This window comes from Odocoileus virginianus, chromosome 6, assembly GCF_023699985.2.
Source record: "Odocoileus virginianus isolate 20LAN1187 ecotype Illinois chromosome 6, Ovbor_1.2, whole genome shotgun sequence".
NCBI lineage: Eukaryota > Metazoa > Chordata > Mammalia > Artiodactyla > Cervidae > Odocoileus > Odocoileus virginianus.
Genome location: NC_069679.1, coordinates 18,319,413 through 18,342,922, shown reverse-complemented (window position 1 = coordinate 18,342,922; position 23,510 = coordinate 18,319,413). Strand labels below are relative to the sequence as shown.

The window sequence follows — 23,510 nt, the reverse complement described above, 5'->3', positions numbered from 1 at the left end:
GCGACTCAACTAATTTACTCAAAGGAACTTAAAACAACTGCCAGATTGTCAAAGATTTCCATATTATATTCCAGGTTTCAAATTTATTAATATTTTAGTGTCACTAGATATTTCCAATGGGATCTTACCTTTTCATATTTATTTTATAAAAAGAGTTGAATTGTGCCTAATTTTTTATAGTCAATGAACAGAAACAATTACTTGTGTTTATAAATCTATATGTAGCTTGTACATATAACCCTAGGTACAAATGTTATCCTGTCACCTCTCCCCTCTAAAAAACCCCCCAAACTAAACAAGTAGGAAGGTAACAAATGTCTGTCAATCTACAATAGGTATAATTTATTTACCAGTTTAATGCTCTGGTACCATAATGGTCAGCAAGTTTAAAACAGTTCTCTCCTAGACTGGACTGTAGATAGTGCGGGATCATAAAAAATTCAAGGCAAAGTTAAATACAGAAACGGGGCCGGGGAGAGTGTCAAAGAAGAGATGTGTAAGTTCTGTATAGGAACAGTGGTTAGATAGAGAAGGTGGGATATAAGAAACAGCTATTTAAAGACCAATAAACTAAAACAAGGAGGTATACCATTCCATAGCCAGCATGACAGATAAAACTGGGAAGATGGATAATACCAAATGTGGTGGGGCTGTGGATCGGAAGTAACTTTCATACATTGTTAATGAAGCGCAAACTGGTTCACCACTCTGGAAAAGGGTCTGGTACTTATCTCTATAATCCAACAATTGCACTCCTCAGTATTTACCACCCTGAATTTACCCTGTGAATGAAAATATATTCCCACAGAAGGACTTGTATAAGAATGTTCACAGCAGTTATTAACAATAGCCCGAAACTGGAAACCCAGCCCCAAACAGGAAGCCCACAGAAGAATGAGTAAATAAACTCTGATACATTCATACAAGGGATTACTACTCAGCTATAAAAAGGAATGAACCAGTGATACCTACAACAATATGGATGAGTCTCAAAAACATTATGCTAAATTACAGAAGCCTTAAACAAAAGAATACGTAATATATGAAACAACCAACAGGACAGTGCTGGCAAAAGTAATATGGTGGAAAAAAACCAGGACAGTGGTTGCCTCTGGAGGAATGGAAGTGGAGATTAACTGGGATGGAACAAAAGAGAACTTCCCAGAGTGTTGGTAAGATTCTACATCTTAACAAGGAGTTTAAGAGTTCCACAAGTGTATGCATTTGTTAAAATTCATTCAATCTTCACTTAAAAGTTGTGTATTTTACTGTATGAAAAGTTTAACTTGAAAGAAAAAAAAAGCTGCAAACAGATAATGAATTCTATTTAATAGTATGTATTCTGAGGTATTGGGGGAAAATGAACTGATATCCACAATTTAGCTTAAAATGCATATAAATAGATAGACAAGTTGTGACAGGAAAAGTGTAATAAAATGTTAACCACAGATTCTGGATGGTATGTATATGAGTGTTCACTTTAAGTCTTTCAATTTTCTGTATGTTTGAAATTTTTTTTAATAAAATGCTGAAAAAATACAATAAAACTGACACCATTATGAAAATGAATAGGTAAGTCAAAGACTGGGAGGAAACATTCATAAAACATATGCCTGACAAAGGACGTATGGTCTGAATATACAAAAATTCCCAAGAAAAGTGGAAGTGTCAGTCACTCAGTCATGACCCACTCTTTGCGACCCCACGGACTGTAGCCCACCAGGCTCCTCTGTACACGGAATTCTCCAGGCAAGAATATTGGAGTGGGTTGCCATGCCCTTCTCTAGGGGATCTTCCCCACCCACTCAACAGTAACAAGACAACTCAACAGAAAATGAGCAAAAGATTCAAACAGACAATTCACAAAAGAAGCTATATACAAGGATAATAATAAGCAATTGAAAAAAACACTCAACATCAGTGGCCATCAGGGAAATGCAAATTAAAATCACAATTGAAACTGTTGGCAAGGATGCAGAGCAAATGTTAATGGAAATGTTTACCACTTTGGAAGAAAGTCTGGCACTTTTAAAATAAATTTAAACACAGATCTACTTTATGACCCAGCAATTCCTCTTCTAGGTATTTCCCAAAGAGAAATAAAAGCTAAAATCACAAAAAATTTTGAACAAGTATGTACTAGCAGCCTTAATCAATTCAATTCAAATAGGAACAATTCAAACAGGAAACAGCCTAGTAGGTATCCATCACAGGATACACAACCTATAGTATATTCATATAATAGACTATTACCCAACAATAACCAGGAATGAATTACTGACACATTCAACAACATGAATGAATCTCAAAAACATTATAAATTATACACTACACATTAATTATACACATACTGAAGTGTTTAAGTGTGAAGCACACTGATGTCTGCAACTTACCTTTGAAATGCTTCAAAAATAGATGGATCATTGGAAGGGATGAACATATGATAAAACAAATACAGCAGAATGCTAACCGTAGCCTCCAGAGGGCATGGTTACGAGTATTTATAACATAATCTCTCAACTTCTGTGTATGTGTGAAATTTCTCATAAAAAAGCGTTGGGAAAAAAATACAATGAACTAGACGAAGTTCACTGAAATCTAAAAAACTTTGGAACAAATCACTTATGGGTCAAATTTCATTTCACATAAAATTTAGGGAGTTGCATAAATGCTTTTCCTGAACTTTGATTCCAGAGTGTTGAACACTGTTTGAAATGAGAGTCACCATGCAGGTCTGAGGAGAAGGCAATGGCACCCCACCCCAGTACTCTTGCCTGGAAAATCCCAAGGACGGAGGAGCCTGGTGGGCTGCAGTCCATGGGGTCGCTAAGAGTCGGACTGAGCGACTTCACTTTCACTTTTCACTTTCATGCACTGGAGAAGAAAATGGCAACCCACTCCAGTGATCTTGCCTGGAGAATCCCAGGGATGGGGGAGCCTGGTGGGCTGCCACCTATGGGGTTGCAGAGTTGGACACGACTAGCATGACTTAGCAGCAGCAGCAGCAGCATGCAGGTCTGAAATATGTGGATTTTTACATTTAAAAAAAAAAAAAAAATCCTGGGGAGAACAGATTTGTGGTTGCCAGAGAGAACAGTGGGTGAGGGAGGGATGGATTGGGAGTTTGGAATTAGCAGATGCAAACTACTATATAAAGAATGGATAAACAACAGGGTCCTACTGTGTAGCACAGGGAACTATATTCAATGTCCTGTAATGAACCATAATGGAAAAGAACATGCTACATAGCAGAAATTAACACAACATTGTAAATCAGCTATATACCAATACATTTTTTAAAAAATCTATGGTTAAAAAAAACTATGGTATTTTCAAGCAATAAGATATAAAGCCAAACTAGGGCAAAAAGGGCATTTTATTCTTTAGGCTAAATATTATACATGCTATATTTATTAGGTACTTTCACTAAAACACTTTACTTGTGACTGTCTTTTTTTTTTTTTTTTTTAAAGAATCATGCCCATTCTTTAAAAGAATGGGTCTATTTTGGGTATATTTTGAAAGTACAATTTACCACTCTACACTATTCTATTAATAATTTTTAATCATGGTTAACAACTCATGATAACCAGCATTTTATTTTATTCAACCCATTTATTTAAAAAAAAAAGGCATGTCAGCTTCAGTGAGGACACTGAAACAGTGGAAGTCAATAGGAAATTACTTTCAACACAAGGATTCTTTCAGTTTGTGATATTTGGTTAAATCCCATCATGAAACACTCAATTTTAGAGGCCTCCCTGGTGGTCTAGTGGTTACGAATCTGCATGCCAGGGCAGGGGACATGCGCTCAATCCCTGGTCCAGGATGATCCCACATGCCCAAGGAGCAGCTAAGCCTGGGCGCCACAACTTCCGAGCCCGAGCTCCAAAGCCCACGCTCCCCAACGAGAGAAGCCACTGAAATGAGCAGCTCATGCACTGCAAAGAAGAGCAGTCACCTCTCACTGCAACTAGAGAAAGCCCATGCGCAGCAACAAATATCAAGCACAGCCAAAAACAAATCAATCTTAAAAAACACTCAACTTTAGCGCAAATCATATATGTATTTCCACTAAGTTTGAAGAAATTGAGAACTGTCCTATACAAAACCTATGCAAATTATCTAGAACCACACACTCTCATTGCAAATTATCTTTGGTAAGGGACTATTTTTCTTTAAATTGCCATTCATTGTGGGAAAAAAAAAAGATCTGTAAAAACATAAAGTAAAAATTACTAGAAAATGAAATATACAAAACACAAATTCCAATTTTTATTATTAGATTCAACAGACATAAAACTTACTCTAACAAATTGCTAAGCAAGTTCTAAAAACTTAATTTCTGAAATTATCTCTTCATAGAGGTAAGGAGGTTTATAAATAGCTCATAGTCCAGCACCACCTGCATACCTCACTCTGAATACCTCACTCTGTTAAAGAATGTTCTGAACATTTTATTAGAAGTAAATGGGCAGTTCACTACTTAAATTTGAAAAGTATACAGAATCTCATTATACACAAATTTCCTATTTAACATACTCAGCAAACCCTTATTCTCCCTCAAATACTGGGGCAATAAATATTAAAGTATAAAAATGATAACAAATTCTAAATTTTGCCTTGATGTGTAGACAACTATAAAAAGAATTAAATGAGTCAGTTACTTTGGTGAGGACCAACTATCATGGATAGTAAGGCATTAAAACTTCTAAATCTCAAAATTACATAAAATTGTCTATGAATGGATTTTTATAAAATGATATTTATAATGTATTTTGGGACTGATGACTAAAAGACAGTAAATACAAAAAAGACATTATTTTCTGATAGATTCGTAATACTATATATAGGGTAAGGATAACAAAGAGTTCTCCAAATCAAAACATCAGAATAATCTCATGATTTACTGAGGCCGAAGGATTCATGCATATATTCAATATACCATATGCCAGGAAAGAGGAATGCCATGGAGAACAAGACACTGTTCCTGCCCTCAAGGAGCCTGCAGACTTACTGTCCTGTTAACTAAATAATAACAAGCAATATAAAACCAGGAGTGTAAGAATCAGTCTTGAGAGCACAACAGTACCACCTTGCCCAGCTTCTTCTGTAGGAACCTTAAGTTGTGAGTCTTCACTAGAGGAAAGAATAATAGTTGATGGCTAGTGCTAGTTTGAGGGCTATGCCATTCATTTTGGCTACTGATCCAAATACTAAAGAAGGCATTATCAAAAGCCTTTGAGTACTTAGAGCCCTCAGCTTCTACTGTTATCATTTCAGAGTATTGCAATTCCCTATATAAGGTTTCTCATCCCAGTGTCAGCTGTAACCTACAAATGAGAGGCCCCCCAAAATCAACCTAAAGATGAAAACATAAACTACTTACTCAGTAACTCAGATTTTCATTTCTGAGGTACGATACTTCATTCTTTCATTATGAAATATGATCTATGGGCTTCTAGTCAATGCTACCAATAGTGCATAGAAAATAAAACTGATATTAAACATTATCAAAATTTAGGACATACTTCTAAAATATAAACAAAGGAAAATGAAAACATAATTTGAAACAAAATTTCCTTGTAAATTTTTATTTTTTTCCTTGTAAATTTTTATGTCAGACAACAAGTATTTTTTACAAGTCATTGCTTTCTTTCTCCCCAGCAACAAAACTCCATTTTAAAATAGATCTACTGAGGATGACAGGCACAGACTTATTGTTAAGATTCAGTGGTCCAGTGGGAACCCATGACTGTTGGAGGTTAATGCATAATGACAGATGATGCTTTGAGTGGATTTTTGCCTCTCATACAAACAAGTCTCTAATAAAAGCACTTTATGTTTAAAAATAAATTAAAATAGATCTATTGAGACAAGGGTCAAAACATGCATGTTAATTAACTTTAGATGGCTTCCCTGGTGGCTCAGACAGCAAAGAATCTGCCTGCAATGCGGGAGATCTGGATTTGATCCCTGGGTTGGGAAGATCGCCTGGAGAAGGGAATGACAACCCACTCCAGTTTTCTTGCCTGAGAATTCCACAGACAAGAGGAGGCTGGTGGGCTACAGTCCATGGGGTTGCAAAGAGTTGGACATGACTGAGCGACTAACACTTTCTTCACTTGCTTTTTTTTAGATGGACTAATGTAACTAAACCAGTAAATCTTCATGTTAATTACGCACTATTATAATGCCCTGGGGCCTCCCTTGTGGCTCAGCTGGTAAAGAATCCGCCTGCAATGCCGGAGACCTAGGTTCTCGATCCCTGGGTTGGGAAGATGCCCCGGAGAAGGGAAAGGATACCCACTCCAGTATTCTGGCCTGGAGAATTCCATGGCCTGTATAGTCCATGGGGTCGCAAAGAGTTGGACACAACTGAGCAACTTTCACGTTCACTTTCATAATGCCCTAAGTATTTGAGATCATTTGTGTAAAAGAGAGTGAAAAATGCATTTTTAGGCCAGATTTCTTACCAGGAACATAGAACCTTAGGTTGTTCTGGAAACATCATTTTACCATATTTTTTAAAAAACCATTTCCTTTCATGCCCACAATGTGAGGCAAAATAACTGCAAAAATATACACAGAACATAAAACTTGCATTTCCTCATACCTCTTCTTCTCTATTACACATTTGCAGCTTAATAAATATTGCAGCAGAGCCAACAACAGTTGTTGGCCAGGCTTCCCTGTCCGTCACCATCTCCCAGAGTTTGCCCAAACTCGTGTGCATTGAGTCGATGACATCACCCAACCATCTTATCCTCTATCCCCCTCTTCTCCTCCTGCCCTCAATCTTTCCCAGCATCATGGCCTTTTCCAATGGGTCGGTTCTTCATAGGTGGCCAAAGTATTGGAGCTTCAGCTTCAGTATCAGTCCTTCCAATGAATATTCAGGACTGATTTCCTTTAGGATAGAATGGTTTGATCTCCTTGGCAGTCCAAGGGGCTCTCAGGAGTCTTCTGCAACACCACAGTTCAAAAGCATCAATTCTTGGATGTTCAGCCTTCTTTATGATCCAATTCTCACATCCATATGTGACTACTGGCAAAACCATAGCTTTGACTAGATGGACCTCTGTCAGCAAAGTAATGTCTCCACTTTTTAATGTGCTGTCTATGTTTGTCATAGCTTTTCTTCCAAGGAGCCAAGTGCCTTTTAATTTCATGGCTGCAGTCACCATTTGCAGTGATTCTGGAGTCCAAGAAAATAAATGTTTCCACTGTCTCCCATCTATCTGCCATGAAGTGATGGGATCAGATGCCATGATCTTAAGTTTTTTGAATGCTGAATTTTAGTCCAGCTTTTTAACTTCTCCTCTTTTATCTTCATCAAGAGGCTCTTTATTTCCTCTAAAGAGGAAGTTTCTGCCGTTAGGGTGGTGTCATCTGCCTATCTAAGGTTATTGATATCTCTCCCAGGAATCTTGATTCCAGTCTGAGCTTCATCCAGCTCAGCATTTTGCATGATGTACTCTGCCTATGAGTTAAATAAACAAGGTGACAATATACAGCCTTGATATACTCCTTTTCAGTTTGGAACCAGTCCATTGTTCCATGTCTAGTTCTAACCGTTGCTTCTTGACCTGCATACAGATTTCTCAGGAGGCAGGTAAGGTGGTCTGGTATTCCCATCTAAGAATTTTCCAGTTTGTCGTGATCACACAGTCAAAGGCTTTACTGTAGTCAATGAAGCAGAAGTAGATGTTTTTCTGGAATTTCCTTGCTTTTCCTATGATCCAATAGGTGTTGGGAATTTGATCTCTGGTTCCTCTGCCTTTTCTAAATCTAGCTTCCACATCTGGAAATTCTAGGTTCATGTATCGTTGAAACCTAGCTTGAAGGATTTTGAGCACAACCTTGCTAGCATGTGAAATAAGTGCAGTTGTGTGGCAGTTTGAACATTCTTTAGTATTGCCTTTCTTTGGGATTGGAATGAAAACTAATCTTTTCCAGACCCGTGGCCACTGCTGACTGTTCCAGATTTGCTGGCATACTGAGTGCAGCACTTTAACAGCATCACCTTTTAGAATCTGAAAAGAGCTCAGCTGGAATTCCATCATCTCCACTAGCTTTGTTCGTAGTGATGCTTCCTCAGGCCAACTGACGTCACACTCCAGGATATCTGGCTCTAGGTGAGTGATCATACACACCATCATGGTGTGAGCTTGGGTCATGAAGATCTTTTTTGTGTAGTTCTTCTGTGTATTCTTGCCACCTCTTCTTTTACGTCCATACCATTTCTGTCCTTTATTGCGTCCATCTTTGCCTAAGATGTTCCCTTGGTATCTCTCATTTTCTTGAAGAGGTCTCTAGTCTTTCCCACTCTGTTGTTTCCTCTATTTCTTTGCACTGTCCACTTAAGAAGGCTTTCTTATCTCTCTTTGCTATTCTTTGGAACTCTAAATTCAGATGGGTGTATCTTTCCTTTTCTCCTTTCCTTTCACTTCTCTTCTTTTCTCAGCAATTTTAAGGCCTCCTCAGACAATCAGTTTGCCTTGCTGCATTAGCAGAGTGTAATGACAAGAATACTGGTGTTTGGACTTCTCTGATGGTCCAGTGGGTTAGGATTCCACCTGCCAATGCAGGTGACAGGAGTTCAATTCCTGTTCCAGGAAGACTCCACGTGCCACAGGGCAACGAGGCCTACAAACCCCAACGACAGCCTGAGTGCCCGAGGGCCTGTGCCCTGCAGTAAAGAGAAGCCACCACCGTGAGAAAAACCCAGGCGCTGCAACTGGAGAGGACCCCGTCTCAGCCACAACCAGAAAAGTCGGTGCGCGGCAAGACTCAGCACAGCCAAGAACAGATAACAGCCGTGGTGTTAGAATCACACACACTGGGTTCAAATCACTGTTCTTCAATTTATTTTTTGTAAGACTTTGGACAGGTTACTTAACCTTGTCAGCTTCATTTTCCTGCAGAAGAAATCTATCTTAACTCATAAGTAAATGACATTATTTTTTAAATGAAATAATATCAAAACTGATGATTTTTCAACAGAGAATTAACCTCATGTAATTCTCTATTTTCTATTAATTCCTAATAGAATTGTTTGGAAATTAGCACACTGCTAAACTAGAAAAAAATAAAATAAAAAGCAGAATTTTTTTATAACCATCTTGATGTAAATTAGCCACTGTGAATTATTTCTGGATATAAAAAGATGCTTAAACATTAAAAGTAAATGCTCTCAAAATAAAGATAAATTTCAGATGGATTTAATTATCACAGCTCCTTGAAGTGAAACTGTACATGTGTATACAAGAGTTTTAAACTTAATACTGTTTGCTTTTTAAAAATTAACAATATGAAAAATGAATATTCTTATCCACAAAGTAAAAAGCTTTTGATACAATAGAGGAAACTTAGGTGCCATTTTGCCAAATATTAAAGCTATCTACAAAAAGGTCCCACCTGTAAACAGACAAATGCTATCAACTGAGTATCTTGCATGGATTTCTCAAGGCCATATAAAATATAATAAGGCTTAGCTATGGAGCAACAAAAATACAAAGCAGAAGACTGAAACCCAGCTCTCAGTTAAAATAACAGGAAATTTTAAAAAGAAAAAAAACATGGGATTTCCCTGGTGGTCCAGTGGTTAAGACTTCTTGCTCCCAATGCAAGGGGCATGAGGTCAATCCCTGGTCAAGGAACTAAGATTCCCACATGCACCCAGCATGGCCAAACTACTCTCCCTGCCAGGAAGGAAAAAAAAAAAAAACTAACTAAGACCTAAGTATATCTACCATTTCCTAACAACTTAATATTGCTTTTGTTTTCATTTTTCTATCCTGTCCAAATACAAAAACATAAATTTTAAGGAGAAAAAAGCTTTAGCCCTTACATTTTTTCAGTTAAGATACCCAGAAGTAACTTCAAATTTTCAAGTTTTGCATAGCCTTTCAGAATGACTTATTTACAATATTGGTTTGATTCTGATATCCTGGTAACTTTAAGTTCTACCTGTGATTTAAGGAGATTAAAATTTTTCAAAAGTAAGACACACTTGAGAATCAGAAATGTTAATACTTTGACGAACACTTTGGAACTGAGCAAATATAGTAATAACATTTCCTATTAATCAATTATTGAACTTCTGCAGTTAAAGCAAGGTGCTGTGTGTGTGTTTGGGAGTGTGTGTTGTATGCGCTGCAGTTTTGTGCTCATAACTTTATACATCAATGATGCAGGGATTCTACAAAGTACACCAAAGCACTAATAACAAGGTTTTAATGGGAATATCTTCTTGGTTTTCCACTTACTTCTAAAATTTCATTAAAATAATACACTGTTTTACACAATCACAAAATAAAGTGCTTTTATAATTCCTATAATACAGCTCTCCAAATCTGCATATCTACTGCTAAGAAACATATCACTAAGAACTTAAATACATATAATGTGCATTACTCTGAGTCAACAGGCCCACCAGGTGAAGTTATGCAGATTATATCAGGCCAAAAGGGCAAGGAGGGAGAGACTGAAATCCAGTTTGCCCTTTTCCAGTGAAGCTTGCAAAAGAGGCCATTTTAGGTCTGGCTAGTCCAAAAGCATTTCTTATACAGAGGAAGAAAAAAAAGAGCAGCTTCAATCCAAGTTTACAGCAAAATATCATCCTTCTAGGTCAGCACAAATTGCCTTAAAACATTCCTCTTATTTTAACAGCTTTAACATGGAAAAGCATGACTATATAAGATTCTTAGGTCCCCAGGCCCTCTTCCTTCTCTTCCAGTCCCAGTACAGGTAATAGCAAAACAAAGTTTATGAGAATCCCTCAGAAATGCACATCAAAACTGCAATGAGATATCACCTCACACTGGTCAGAATGGTCCTCATCAAAAAGTCTACAAACAATAAATGCTGGAGAGGGTGTGGAGAAAAGGGAATGCTCTTGCACTGTTGATGGGAATGTAAATTAATACAGCCACTACGGAAGACGGTATGGAGATTCCTTAAAAAACTAGGAATAAAACCACCACACGACCCAGCAATCCCACTCCGAGGCATATACCCTGAGGAAACCAAAATTGAAAGTGACACCTATATCCCATTGTTCACTGCAGCACTATTTACAATAGCTAGAACATGAAAGCAATCTTCATGTCCATCAATAGATGAATGGATAAAGAAGCTGTGTTACATATACACAATGGAATATTACTCAGCTAGAAAAGGAACACATCTGAGTCAGTTCTAATGAGGTGGATGAACCTAGAACCTATTATACAGAGTGAAGTGAGACAGAAAGAGAAAGATAAATATCGTATTTTAATGCATATATACGGAATCTAGAAAAATGGTACTGAAGAATTTATTTACAGGGAAACAATGGAGAAACAGGCATAGAGAATAGACTTACGAATATGGAGAGAGGGGAGGAGACGGTGAGATGTATGGAAAGAATAATATGGACACTTTTATTACTATATGCAAAATATATAGCCAATGGGAATTTGCTGTATGGCCCAGGAAACTTGAACAGGGGTTCAGTATCAATCTAGAGGGGTGGGATGGGGCGGGAGATGGGAGGGAGGTTCAAAAAGGGGATATATGTATATCGATGGCTGATTCATGCTGAGGTTTGACAGAAAGCAACACAATTCTGTAAAGCAATTATCCTTCATGAAAAAATAAATTAAAAAGAAAAAAGAAACATGCCTCTGACAGGAAAAGAAAAAGGCCTCTGATGCAAAGAATTAGTGAGGAGATAGGAGAGACCACCCAGGATAAAAGACAAGAAGTTGAAGTGATCACTCTTCCAGTCACTAATATTTAATCAAATATCTAGAGTATTCTAGGACAGACTCTATAAAAGAAAGTCCTTTCTATTAAATCTGTTTCTGGGTTTCAGTCCAACATTTTTTTTTTTTTTAATTTTTTTTTTTAATTTCTATTAGTTGGAGGCTAATTACTTTACATCATTACAGTAGTTTTTGTTATACATTGATATGAATTAGCCATGGATTTACATGTACTCCCCATCCCAGTCCCCCCTCCCACCTCCCTCTCCACCCGGAGTCCAACTTTTTAAAAGCTTGTATTACAGATGTTTTCAAATATACACAAAATCAGAGAAAACAGTTAAATGAATCCTCATGTACCTTTCACTCCAATTCAACAAATCATAAATGTTTGCCAGTCTATCTCTCAAATTTTACTTTTTTTGGTATGAGAGGAGGGTGGAGCACACTTCACTTCACCTGTTAATATGTCAATATGTATCTCTATAGATAAGGGCTTTACATTACCAGTGTCATAAATATACCTAAGAAAATTCACAATAATTCCTTAATGTTGTTTAGTATTAAGTGCATGGTCATGTTTCCCTGATTTTCTCAAGTCTTTTTACAGTTGTTTGTTCACATCGGGATCCAAAAAAAAGTCCACACATGTATTTGGTTGATATTCTTTTTATCTGAAATAGTCTTTCCTCCTTTTCATCAACTCCTCTTCCACTGTATTCACTTATTTGTTGAAAATTCTAATTATTCAATAAAACTTGCCACTTCTGGATTTAGCGGATTGCTACTTGCAGTATAAGATATTGATAATACATTATGAAATTTAATCACTAACTCTGCAGTATTGAGCAGAGGGGAAAAACGGACGTGGTCTGTAACCAAAATGTCTCACACAAGTCATAATTTGTCTTTTCAAAAAATGGGGGGTAAGAATTGAGCTTGGGGAAAAAAACATCTACCAGAGGATGCTATTAGGAAAACTAGGAAGGTACCAAATCCACATGTTTTTACAAAACTATCCCTATACACTGTTAGTTACAGCTCTTTATTAGCATGTCAAAGTGAAATGGATAGTATTCAATAATCATATAATATGAAAGGTATATTTAAAAGAAAGTTAATAGTCACCTATAATTAATACAATGTAATTCACTTAGTTTTGTTTGGTGCAAAAAATTAGACTTTTTTTTCAAAAGCATAAAAAAAGTGCTTGGTACTTTGAAACATGTTTTTATGAGAAAAAAAGACAGCTTTCCAATTTTATTCTGATTCTTAGTCAAACATTATTTAATCCCAGCTCAAGAGACTGATATGAATACCAATAATACAGAATTGGTGGATCAGTAGAGAGGGCTTAATGTCTGTGTGTAATGTGATGGTGCCAAGTGCAGATAAATATTTGTTAAGACCTATCAGCACTTAAGGAAAAGACTGCCAGGCCTTATCCACTTAGTGAATGTCTACTTACCCTTTGAAGCCCACCTATAGTAGGAAAATTCTTCACATGTATATTAATCCCTCTTTCCTTTTGCGCTATGGTCCCCACTTCTGGCTGAAGAGCTTTAAATGCGACGGACAAAGAATACTGGCTGCCGTATCAGTGAACAATGGCTGCCGAGGCCATCAAGACATCTGCCATTGCAGTCACCCCCAGCGGTGCACCTCAAGGAGATTCAACATGGAGGAAAACAGGACACCGGCCCTACACAGCCACGGTGCATCTCAAAGGAATGATTTCCACAAGCCCAGAGTTCCGCACCTTCTCATACACAGAGAAGCACTGAATTTGTTAACTTGAGATGGCTAGTTTTCCTTAACAAGCAGTAATCTTTTTATGTTTCAACTATTTGGTTTTTTGGCAAAAACTCCTATATATATATCCTGGCTCCTCCATACCCTCCTCCTTTACAACAGCGCCTCAGCATTTATTGAGAGGCTATCTTCGGGTTGAAGTCCTCAGTCAGTCTGCCAAATAAAATCTAACCTTCAACTTTTAGGCTGTGCATTTTTTTTTAAACTGACAACATTATGCTCTGAGGATACAAAGACAGCTTTGAGTCCCTCTGCTTAAGAACCTTACAGCCTAACTAAAATAGGTGCTATAGAAGTAAGAGACATAGGGACTTAGAGATCTGATCTATGTGGATTTGAGGTTGAATGAGACAAGGTGTCAGAGAGAGGTGACCCCACGCAGAAGAGGCCTATCTAAATTACTCTTGCCTCTCGAGCAGCCAACAACCCTCAATAAAAATTTGGTGACAGCCAGCCTCAAAGTACACTTGGAGCTTCTTGACTCAACTGGCTTTTATTTTTACTCCACCTCAGAAACCCATTCCCAAGGCTGTACACTAGGATCACGTTAACACTGGAACTGCTCCACCTCTGAATACACTGACCCCAACATTCAAACATCTGATCACAGTCTTTGACCCTTCTATATCTTTCACTACCATTTTACCTGTCAAGTCCTCCAGTCTCTCAGGGTCTCAGTTCATTTTTCCCTCAGTTCATCATTTTCCTTTATTGTATTTTTCTACTGTATTATTCTAAATTTTACTTTATTTTTCTTTTTTGTATTTTAATGTACACTTCTCTTCCTACATTTATCATACAGCATTTTAATTTATACAAAATTTTGTTTGCTTTCTCTATTAGATCATAACTTTTTAAAAAATTTATTTATTATTTTACTTTACAATATTGTATTGGTTTTGCCATACACTGACTTGAATCCTCCATGGGTGTACATGTGTTCCTCAACCTGAACCCGCCTCCCACCTCCCTCCCCATCCCATCCCTCTGGGTCATCTGGACTCTGTGGGAGAGGGCAAGGGTGGGATGATATGGGAGAATGGCATTGAAACATGTAAATTATCATAACTTTCTTTAGAACAGTAATGGGATTCTTTTTCTCAGTCCTGCATCCTTCACACCCAGAACAGGCCTGCTGCTGCTGCTAAGTCTCTTCAGTCGTGTCCGACTCTGTGCGACCCCATAGACGGCAGCCCACCAGGCTCCCCCGTCCCTGGGATTCTCCAGGCAAGAACACTGGAGTGGGTTGCCATTTCCTTCTCCAAGAACAGGCCTAACCCATATTAATTGCTCAGTAAAAGTTGGTGCAAGCATTCTTGTCATTTTTACCACTATTTCTATGAGCTCTCCAAAGGCGGAACCTATATTTTACCTGAGTATTTAGTAAAATGGGGTTGACCTATAATTTCTACTGGAGTGCCTCATACATATCAGAGCCCCCAGGAGCATTTGTTGAATTAGAAAAGGTTGAAATGTTACTAGACCCTGTATAAGACATATAAAGATATGTTCTCTGCTCTATATTGGCATTATTATTTTAGCAATCATTTAAGTTAACCAAATAGTTAAAGAGACCAACGTAAAAAATGTTCATGTCGCAGAGGCAAACGGAAAGTCCTGAACAGAGAGGTCAGGAGGCCTGCACTTCACTCTCGGCTCTGCCACTCAGAATCTACAAATAACCATCGCTGTAACCCTTAGTTTCCTCATTTATTAAAATAGGGTTTGACGAGGATTTGATTCTTGATCATCTGAAAGTTCCCTAACTAATATGCTATGGCTACCACATTTTTTTTTTTAATTAGAAGTGATAACACTCTCAGATTCCCCTAGTGGTACAGTGGATAAGAATCTGCCTGCTAATGCAGGGGACATGGGTTTGATCCTTGGTCCAAGAAGATTCCACATGCCGCAGGCAACTAAAGCCCACGTGCCACAACTACTGAAGCCCTCAGGACTAGACCTGTGCTCTGCAACGAGAGAAGTCACCGCCGCGAGAAGTCCATACACCACAATGAAGAAGAGGCCCCACTCACGGCACAGAAAGCCCTGAGAGCAGAACGAAGAACCAGCAGACGGAGAAGGAACTGGCAGCCCACTCCAGTGTTCTTGCCTGGGAAAGTCCATGGACAGAGGAGCCTGGCGAGCTGCAGTCCATGGGGTTACATGACTGAGCATGTGTGCACGAGGGTGGAGGGAGATGGGTTGGTAGCAATAAAATGGTAGAACTTAAAAAAAAAAAAAGAACCAGCACAACCCAAAAGAAGAAAAGAAATGATTTTTTTAAAGGCAGAATTTCTCATATAAAGAATAAAAGTGATACACTCTCAATATAAAAAATTGTATATGCCTTACTGAATTGTTTAAAGGGAAATTCCTTCTCTCCACTGTTTTCATAACTCTCTGGAGATGTCCACTCTCAAAAGTTCCTTCTGTACATTTAAAGCATTCTTCAGGCACAAGCAAGTATAGTGCTAAGATTGTTGATTTTATTTACCAGCCTGACAGTCCCAGAAATTCTAATGAGACAGTGACAAAATGAAAGAGAACTATAAATACTTTGACAGCAGAAAGATAATTACTACTCAACAGGCCAACAGTAGAAAAAAATTAAAATACAGATAGAAATATTTAAAACTTCGTGTGTCACCCCTCCTTGGTTGTGTAATGTAATGTTAATAAAGGTATATGACAAGATAATAAACGGAAGATGGGAAGAAATGTGGAAGGCAAGGGAATTGTGGAGAAAAGAGAGAATCATACCAATGCTGCAATCACTGAAGGATATAAAAAAGACCAAAATAATAATAATAATACAATTCTAAGTGGTAAAACAAGAAACAATTCTGAAATATCTTATGAGCATATGGATAGAGTCAAGGAAGTAGTTGTTTTCCTTTATTAAATCCAGCCCAAAGACAAATATAGATTAACACATGTCCTTGATTTTCTTGACAACAGCATTCTTTGAAGTTTGAAAGTGAAAGTGAAAGTCACTCAGTCAACTCTTTGCCACCCATGGACTATACAGACCATGGAAATCTCCAGGCCAGAATACTAGAGTGGGTAGCTTTTCCCTTCTCCAGGGGATCTTCCTAACCCAGGGATCAAACCCAGGTCTCCCACATTGCAGGCGGATTCCTTACCAGCTGAGCCACAACATCTAAGTCTAATAATGGCATCTGCATATTACAAGACCAAAAGTAAAATAAGTATGTTTCTAACCAGTTCTCTCCAATGGTGTGGGAAATATATCACAGGATGATTACCATAATAAGAATTTTTTTTAAGATAGTAAGAAAAAAATAGGTCACTGGGAAAGTAGGAAACTCATTTCCCAAGAATACTCTAGGAAAAAGTGTGATCTAATGGCCGGACTGTTAATTTCCCTTTCATCTAGTACCATAAACTAAATATTAAGGAATATGTTAGAGGACCAAGCTGTAACTTTAGTACCCACCTAAACAAGACAGATTTCACCTAGATAAGTCCGCAGTTATATGGTTTTACTCTTATGGTGTAAAGTGATACCACTGTAGACCTTAAAGAACAGCTTATAGATAAGAAGAGCAGCCCAGACAAGTATCCTGTTTCTGCAAGGTTAATACATTACTGATATGTCTACTTTTAGAAACAACAAAAATACAATTCTATAATACATAACTTGCAAACCTATCAACACTTAACTATGAGTTGTGTATGTGTGCTCAGTCATGTCCAAGTCTTTTGCAACCCCATGACCTGAAGCCTGTCAGGCTCCTCTGTCCAGGGGATTTCCCAGGCAAGAATACTGGAGTAGGTTGCCATTTCCTACTCCAGAGGACCTTCCGCACCCAGGAATAGAACCTGTGTTACCTAATAACAATTACAGGCTTTCCAGGTGGCTCAGCGATAAAGAAGCCGCCTGCCAAATAGTAGACTTGGGTTTGATCCCTGGGTCGGGAAGATCCCCTGGAGAAGGAAATGGCCATCCACTCCAGTATTCTTGCCTGGGAAATCCCATGGACAGAGGAGCCTAGTGGGCTACAGGCCGTGGGGTCACAAAAGAGTCAGACAGGACTTCGAGACTAAAGAACAACAAATGACAAATACAACATTAAAAAACAAACCTGGTATTTTTACAACCTAAATACAGTATAAAGGGTAAAAACTAAAACTATAATTTAGAATGTGGAAGAAGAGAAGATGATAAATTATTTTAATTCCATAATGTAATTTTAATACCATGGTACATAACATAAACTCTGTCATGAAGGTGAAAATTGTTAAGTCCAGGAATTGACCTGTAAGGTCTTCATAAAAAAAAAAAAAAAAATTAGTCAAGGACTATAAACTAGCAAATCTACCTTGTCTCTTCACATTAAAACACACTAAACAGAAATAAGGAACTAAAATCATTTTGGTTTCCTGCACCCTGTAGGTTAGAAGGAACAATATTTCCTGACACCGGAAAATAGCAAGTCAGTGGCTGAAGATGGTTTTCAAATGTGGGTAGAATATCATTTTAAGAGCTTTTAAAATTCTTAAGAGAATTTTCATTACCAGACAGATCTATGTTAGAACATAGCATAAAACTAAGTATATAAAGCAGTACGGTATTTCTCAAAATTTTCTACTTTAGTCCAAAAAATGTTATGACCTGTTTTATTTCATCACCTCTTCCTCACTAAACGCAATGGAAACCTCCAAGCCTGTTGACACAAATTGCTTTAGGAAGCTAAAGGTCTGCAGTGGTCAATACAAGTCAAAAGTGGCTCATGTGCTATTCCTGACTACAAAGGCTTAATACTCAGTACATGCCACCTAAAGTACAAAATGGACAAAAAAAAAAAAAATCATGTGGAATCAGGCCCTAAAAGCCTCTTCAGAATTCTCCACTGGACAGGGCCACTCAGATGGGTAGCCCACTCAGATCTACCCACCCTCACCCTGGCTGAGCTTAGCTACTGGAACAACTGCCTCTGTAAAAATATAAATTTTTAAAAAGAATTTGTGATACAGTATCTTAAGTCTCTTTAGGAAAGCCAATAACTAAGATATGATCAATAACTACTCCACGTAACTGACCTTTAAAGCAAACTGTCATAGTTAGACCCCCAAAGCCAATTCTCCGCTAAATTTTACCATTTAGGATTCTCCTTCCTGAAAAATGATTAAATTCTTTGATACTCATCCTTAGCCAAAAGATCCATTTCAAGTCTGAAACAAAAATGAGGAAGTCAAAACACAACCACTTTCCTTCTTGCCATATACCTTCAAACACACCAAGTTACTACTACAGAGATTCGCTATGCAAACCATTATCCTAAAGGCTTCGTAAACATCTCAAAAAGAGGTTCCTTGGTTCCTAATGATGATTCTATAATGGAAACGTGATCTCTCGGTATATTTTCTCCCTGGACAAACAGGTCAGTAATGGAAGTATTTTGTTATCTATGTTTCTACTCACCCTCAGTAACATCCTGGGGGTTAGATGTCCGGTCACTGGCTGGATCCAGTGCAACCGTTCCCAGGGAGGTGGTGGCTCCAGACATCTCACTCATAGGCTCACTACGGCTGGTTTCGGGCACACTTTCCCGGGAGCTAAATCTTACTCGGGAACTGGATCGAGAGCTGAGGTCCGGACTGGTGTCTGACAAACCTGGAATGTCATCGATCTTTGTTGGTGTCACCATGAACCGAACTGAAGCCATCTTGCTGGTGGTTTCTGGAGGATGCATTTTTATTTTTCTCTTCCTTTACAAGGACAAGGAAAAAAGAAAACCCCTGCAAAACCCTTCCTCCTTTGCAAGCTACTTCTGATTGCAAAAATAGAAAAGATAACTAAAAACAAGAAAAACCTTCAGTTACCTTGATTTACATCACACGAAGAGCCACTACATATAAGAATCCTTCTACTCAAGAATTCAAGCTGTCCTAAAAAGTGCACTACCAACAGTTGAAAAATATTTAAAAAAAAAAAAAAAAAAAAGACAAAACGATGCCAATCTCGTGAAACTTCGTTCCTTCAGAATGAAAGAGATACCTAGTTATCTCCTCTGGTCCAGGGATGTGGGCTCAGGGCCATGGTCAGAAAAGCAGGTGACGAAGCCTTTCTCGCCTCGACCCTAAGGTATCGGCCGAGGTAGTTAGTCCTTTTTTTTTAATCTGTAAATGTCCCACGGTTAGTTGAGCGAAGTGCGCACAAGCCCACCCCTATCAGACGAATTTACAGCATGGATCAGATTGCGAAACGGTGTATACCTAGGCACCTGTTGTGTATCAGGTGAATACCCCACAGGTCTGGCTGGGAGGAGGTGTGTGTAGAGCCACCCGATGTTTCTGAGGCCGATAATCCACTTGGGTCTGGTGGCAGAGGTGCGCACGCATAACGGGAAAAATAATCGCACACTCCGGCCCGAGGAGAATGAGGAGAGAAGGGTGAGCAGAAGAGGCTGCAGGGGCAGAGCGGATTTCTGCCTTCAAGAGGCCTGCGGGGGTGGCCCGCCCGCTCTTCTGGCAGAAAGGTCTCTAGGATCCGGGAGGAGGCGGCTAGCTGATCGAGACGCCGCGGACTGCAGCTCAGGGTCGAGGCAGGTCGCTGCTAGTCAGTCCATCGAGCCCCCGACTGGCTCACTCGGTTTCTCTTGCGCGTGACAGGACGAGCCACCCCTTTGCCGAAGAAGCTCTCTCCCCTACCAGAGCCCCGGCGCAAGGTCAGCCCTCGCTGTTCTTCCTTCGGGTTCTAACTGAAGAGGAGGTGGCCTCAGGCTGGCCCTGGCTGAGCTGGAGAGAGCAGTGAGGATGTTGAGTAGGAGGAGGTCGCAGGTGCGGGATCTCGGCGCCAGCTGATGCGGGTGCGCGCGCAGCTGTTGTTTATGAGCCGGTAACTGTTTCCGAGCCACGGCGCGCGCAGGACGGCTGGAGCTGCAGGGGAGGGCGCCCCCTCCCTGGCCAGACGCCAGAGATGCAGTTACGTGACCTCGCCGCCCCCGGCCCCCGGCCCGGCGGGCTGGGCCCCCGCCGCCGCAGCCCCGCCCTTTCCTCCCGGCTCGTTCCTCATTCAAGGTTAACGGTCCGAAGAGAAGCCTAGGGGAGCGGTCGGAGGGCGGCACCGTCCCCACGAGCGCCTGAGAGCCCCGCCCAATCTCTGCAGCCCGCGAGGTGGCCGAGAGGGCTGCGCGCATGCGCTCGCTCAGGTCGCAGCAGGGGGTGGGCCCCCAGTGTGGGAGGCCCGGAGCACGACGGGAATTGTAGTTGGGTGTGGGGGCCTCAGCTGCGTTCATTTGGGAAAATGCTTTTCCTTCTAGGTCCTGCTGTCTTGCACTAACTCTAGAGGTGGAAGGATTTCAGGGAGCAGTGGGTAACCCATACTCTCAGAACCGCAAAAACCATCTCTACTGAATAAAAGCATCCTGAAAATACCATTCATAATTTCTTTAAAAATCACAAACCTCACACCACCATATACCTCCAAAATATGTGGTATATATTGGATATGACCCTCATTGGAGTTTTTATTAGTGGGATATCCCAAAGCATTGTATGCTCAAATTTATACATCCTTTGTGCTATATTTTCTATTTCCTGTCTTTTGGGAACAAAATGGTTTTTACAGGTATACACCTATCAAATATTCATATTGTACACCTTACATATATACAATTTTGTTTTACCTCAGACTGAAAGCTCCGTTAAAAAAACCATCTTTTAGACATGAAGATGACATTGAGATACTTTCTCTTGACTCCAGTGTTTTCTCTACTTCTGTCACCATATTTTCCCTAGCATATTTAATGCATGAATAGAGGTGTTCAATAAATTTGACTCATCAATATTTTGTTTGCAAGTTATTGCCTAGAGCTCTGATCAAGACACTTTTCTTAACTATAATTTTCCCTAACTTTATTTATTGACATATAGTTGATTTACAATGTGGGATCTTTGCTATACAGCAGTGACTCAGTCATACACATATTTTTAAAAATATTTTTTTCCATTATGATTTATCACAGGATACTGAATATAGTTCCTTGTACTGTATGTAGGGCCTTGTTTTTATCAAAAGTTATTTAAATTCAACAACCTGGGGTCTGACTTTGCCTGGTCCTTGCTCAGCACAAGTAGAGATGCTTAAGATCATCCTTAATAATAGATGAGAACAGTATTGAAGACCTGAGCCAGGAAATCTCCTTTTATCACATGACACAAAGTCCACAGTCTGGTGTAAAAGATACAGATAACAAAATGTAAACAAAATTCCTATTTTAAAATGTAAATTTCCTCAAAGCTTGATTTTTTAGAGTCTGTTGATACTGATTCAGGCTTACTGTTTTCTTGCAGAAGCAAGAAATTTAGCTCCCTGACCAGTTTTCTTCTCAGGCAGGCCTGCTGTTCAGTCTTACAGACATTCCCCTTATTTAAAAAAAAAAAATTCCTAGATTTCTACATTGAATTTTGTTTCATACCACAGTGTATTTTCATTCACTTTAGACTAAAGAATCTCCCATTTCTGAGAACATCTCAGATACCTAGGAGATCTCTTAAGGAAAAAATCTTTGGTATATACACATCAATTTGAATTTTCCTTAGTCTACACAGTAGGTAGCATGAAAAATGCTAATCCTTTTTTGGGGGGTGGGGGTAGCTTATAAAGACAGAATCACAGTCTGCATTTTTTTAAAAAAAAAAAAATAGGATTTGTTTGTTTTTTTAGCCACACCAAGCAGCAGCTTGCAGGATCTCCCACCCCAGGGGCAGCAGAAGCTGGCAGTCCTAACCACTTGACCGCCAAGAGTTCCCCTGAAGTTAGTTCTTTAAACACTTCCTTAGCAGAACCTTTTCCCTAGCCCTTTGCAGAATTTCTAGCATTTCTTCAAACATTAACCTGTAATAAGACAACTTTTTACGATCTCTTTAATGCTAAGAGCCTTAAGTGAAGAGGCTAAGAAACCAAAAACTGCTTGACAGAAAGTAAGTATACCATTTCACCATTCTCATAAATAATAGAACTGGAAATCATGTCTGTTATTAACTATGTATGACCCAAGTCTTCAGGTTTTTTTGTTTTCTCTTAACAGTCAACTATTATGAATTTTTCTGCTAGGACAGTCAGACATCAGCATAGTGAGAAACATATTTATCCCTTTCCAGGGCCAGTCTTGATAAATCAAATTTGGGCTGATGTATGTTACAGTGGCACTAGGCAAACAGTCGATTCAATGTCAAAGGCCACAAATAAGAAGTTCAGGAAGTACCTAATTGACTTGATAAGGAGAGGAAGAAGCAATCATATCTTAAATGCCTGTATATATTTTGCCTCATCATCCCTATGGTATGAAGCAATTGGATTACAAATTTATGGTTGCCCCATGACAGAAGCTCAAGGCCTAAGAAATCTTCCAGTATTAAAAAAAAAATCCTCCAAGATATTTCCAGAGAGGCAATAAAAATGCAAAGGCATTCCTATTCACAATTGTTGGATGAATTAAGATCTATCACTGAACTCTATCAATTTTAGAGGTGGAAGAGTACTTAGAAATGATGAGAAAAATGGAACTGAACAGGTTGACTTTCTCAAAGTTTAAATAGAGGGGTGAATACTCGTTTTCTGGCTTCCAATTAAACATCTTCCTCCTCCCATACAGCTGCTATTATTTTTCAAGCAACTCTTCCATTTTGAGTGAAATGTCATTTCAAGGGACAAAAAATTACCTAACTGACAACACAGGTATTTCTTAGTGAATGCTGACAAGTCTTTGCACAAGACTTGCACAAGTCTTTCTCAAGCTTTCTTCCCCTTCCCCAGCACCCTGCTATGACTCACAACACAGCACGACTGCTACGGCAGTCACCTAAGTTTCTCTTCCAAGTGGTCTTGTTGTACCCCTGGGGTACTCTTCCCTCTCGTCTCCCTTGTTTTTGTTTTTAAACCACTCTATTTTCCCCACAATATAAAAAAATAACAGC

At 39.0% G+C, this 23,510-nt stretch overlaps 1 protein-coding gene across 2 annotated transcripts in view; it reads right to left on the bottom strand.

Annotated features, from left to right (window-relative positions):
- Positions 1-19,507, bottom strand: part of SLC12A6 (solute carrier family 12 member 6) — a 92,159-nt gene extending 72,652 nt beyond the window's left edge. The window contains exons 1-2 of one of the 2 annotated variants that reach the window (XM_020904092.2): positions 19,413-19,499; positions 19,012-19,298 (exon numbers count right to left, since the gene is read on the bottom strand). In XM_020904092.2, the coding sequence (XP_020759751.1) occupies positions 19,012-19,282 (271 nt within the window). In that variant the 5' untranslated portion in view covers positions 19,283-19,298; positions 19,413-19,499. Of the gene's footprint in view, positions 1-19,011 lie in introns of both variants that reach the window. The other variant, XM_020904093.2, reaches the window with a different exon arrangement.
- Positions 19,508-23,510: the final 4,003 nt, after the last annotated feature.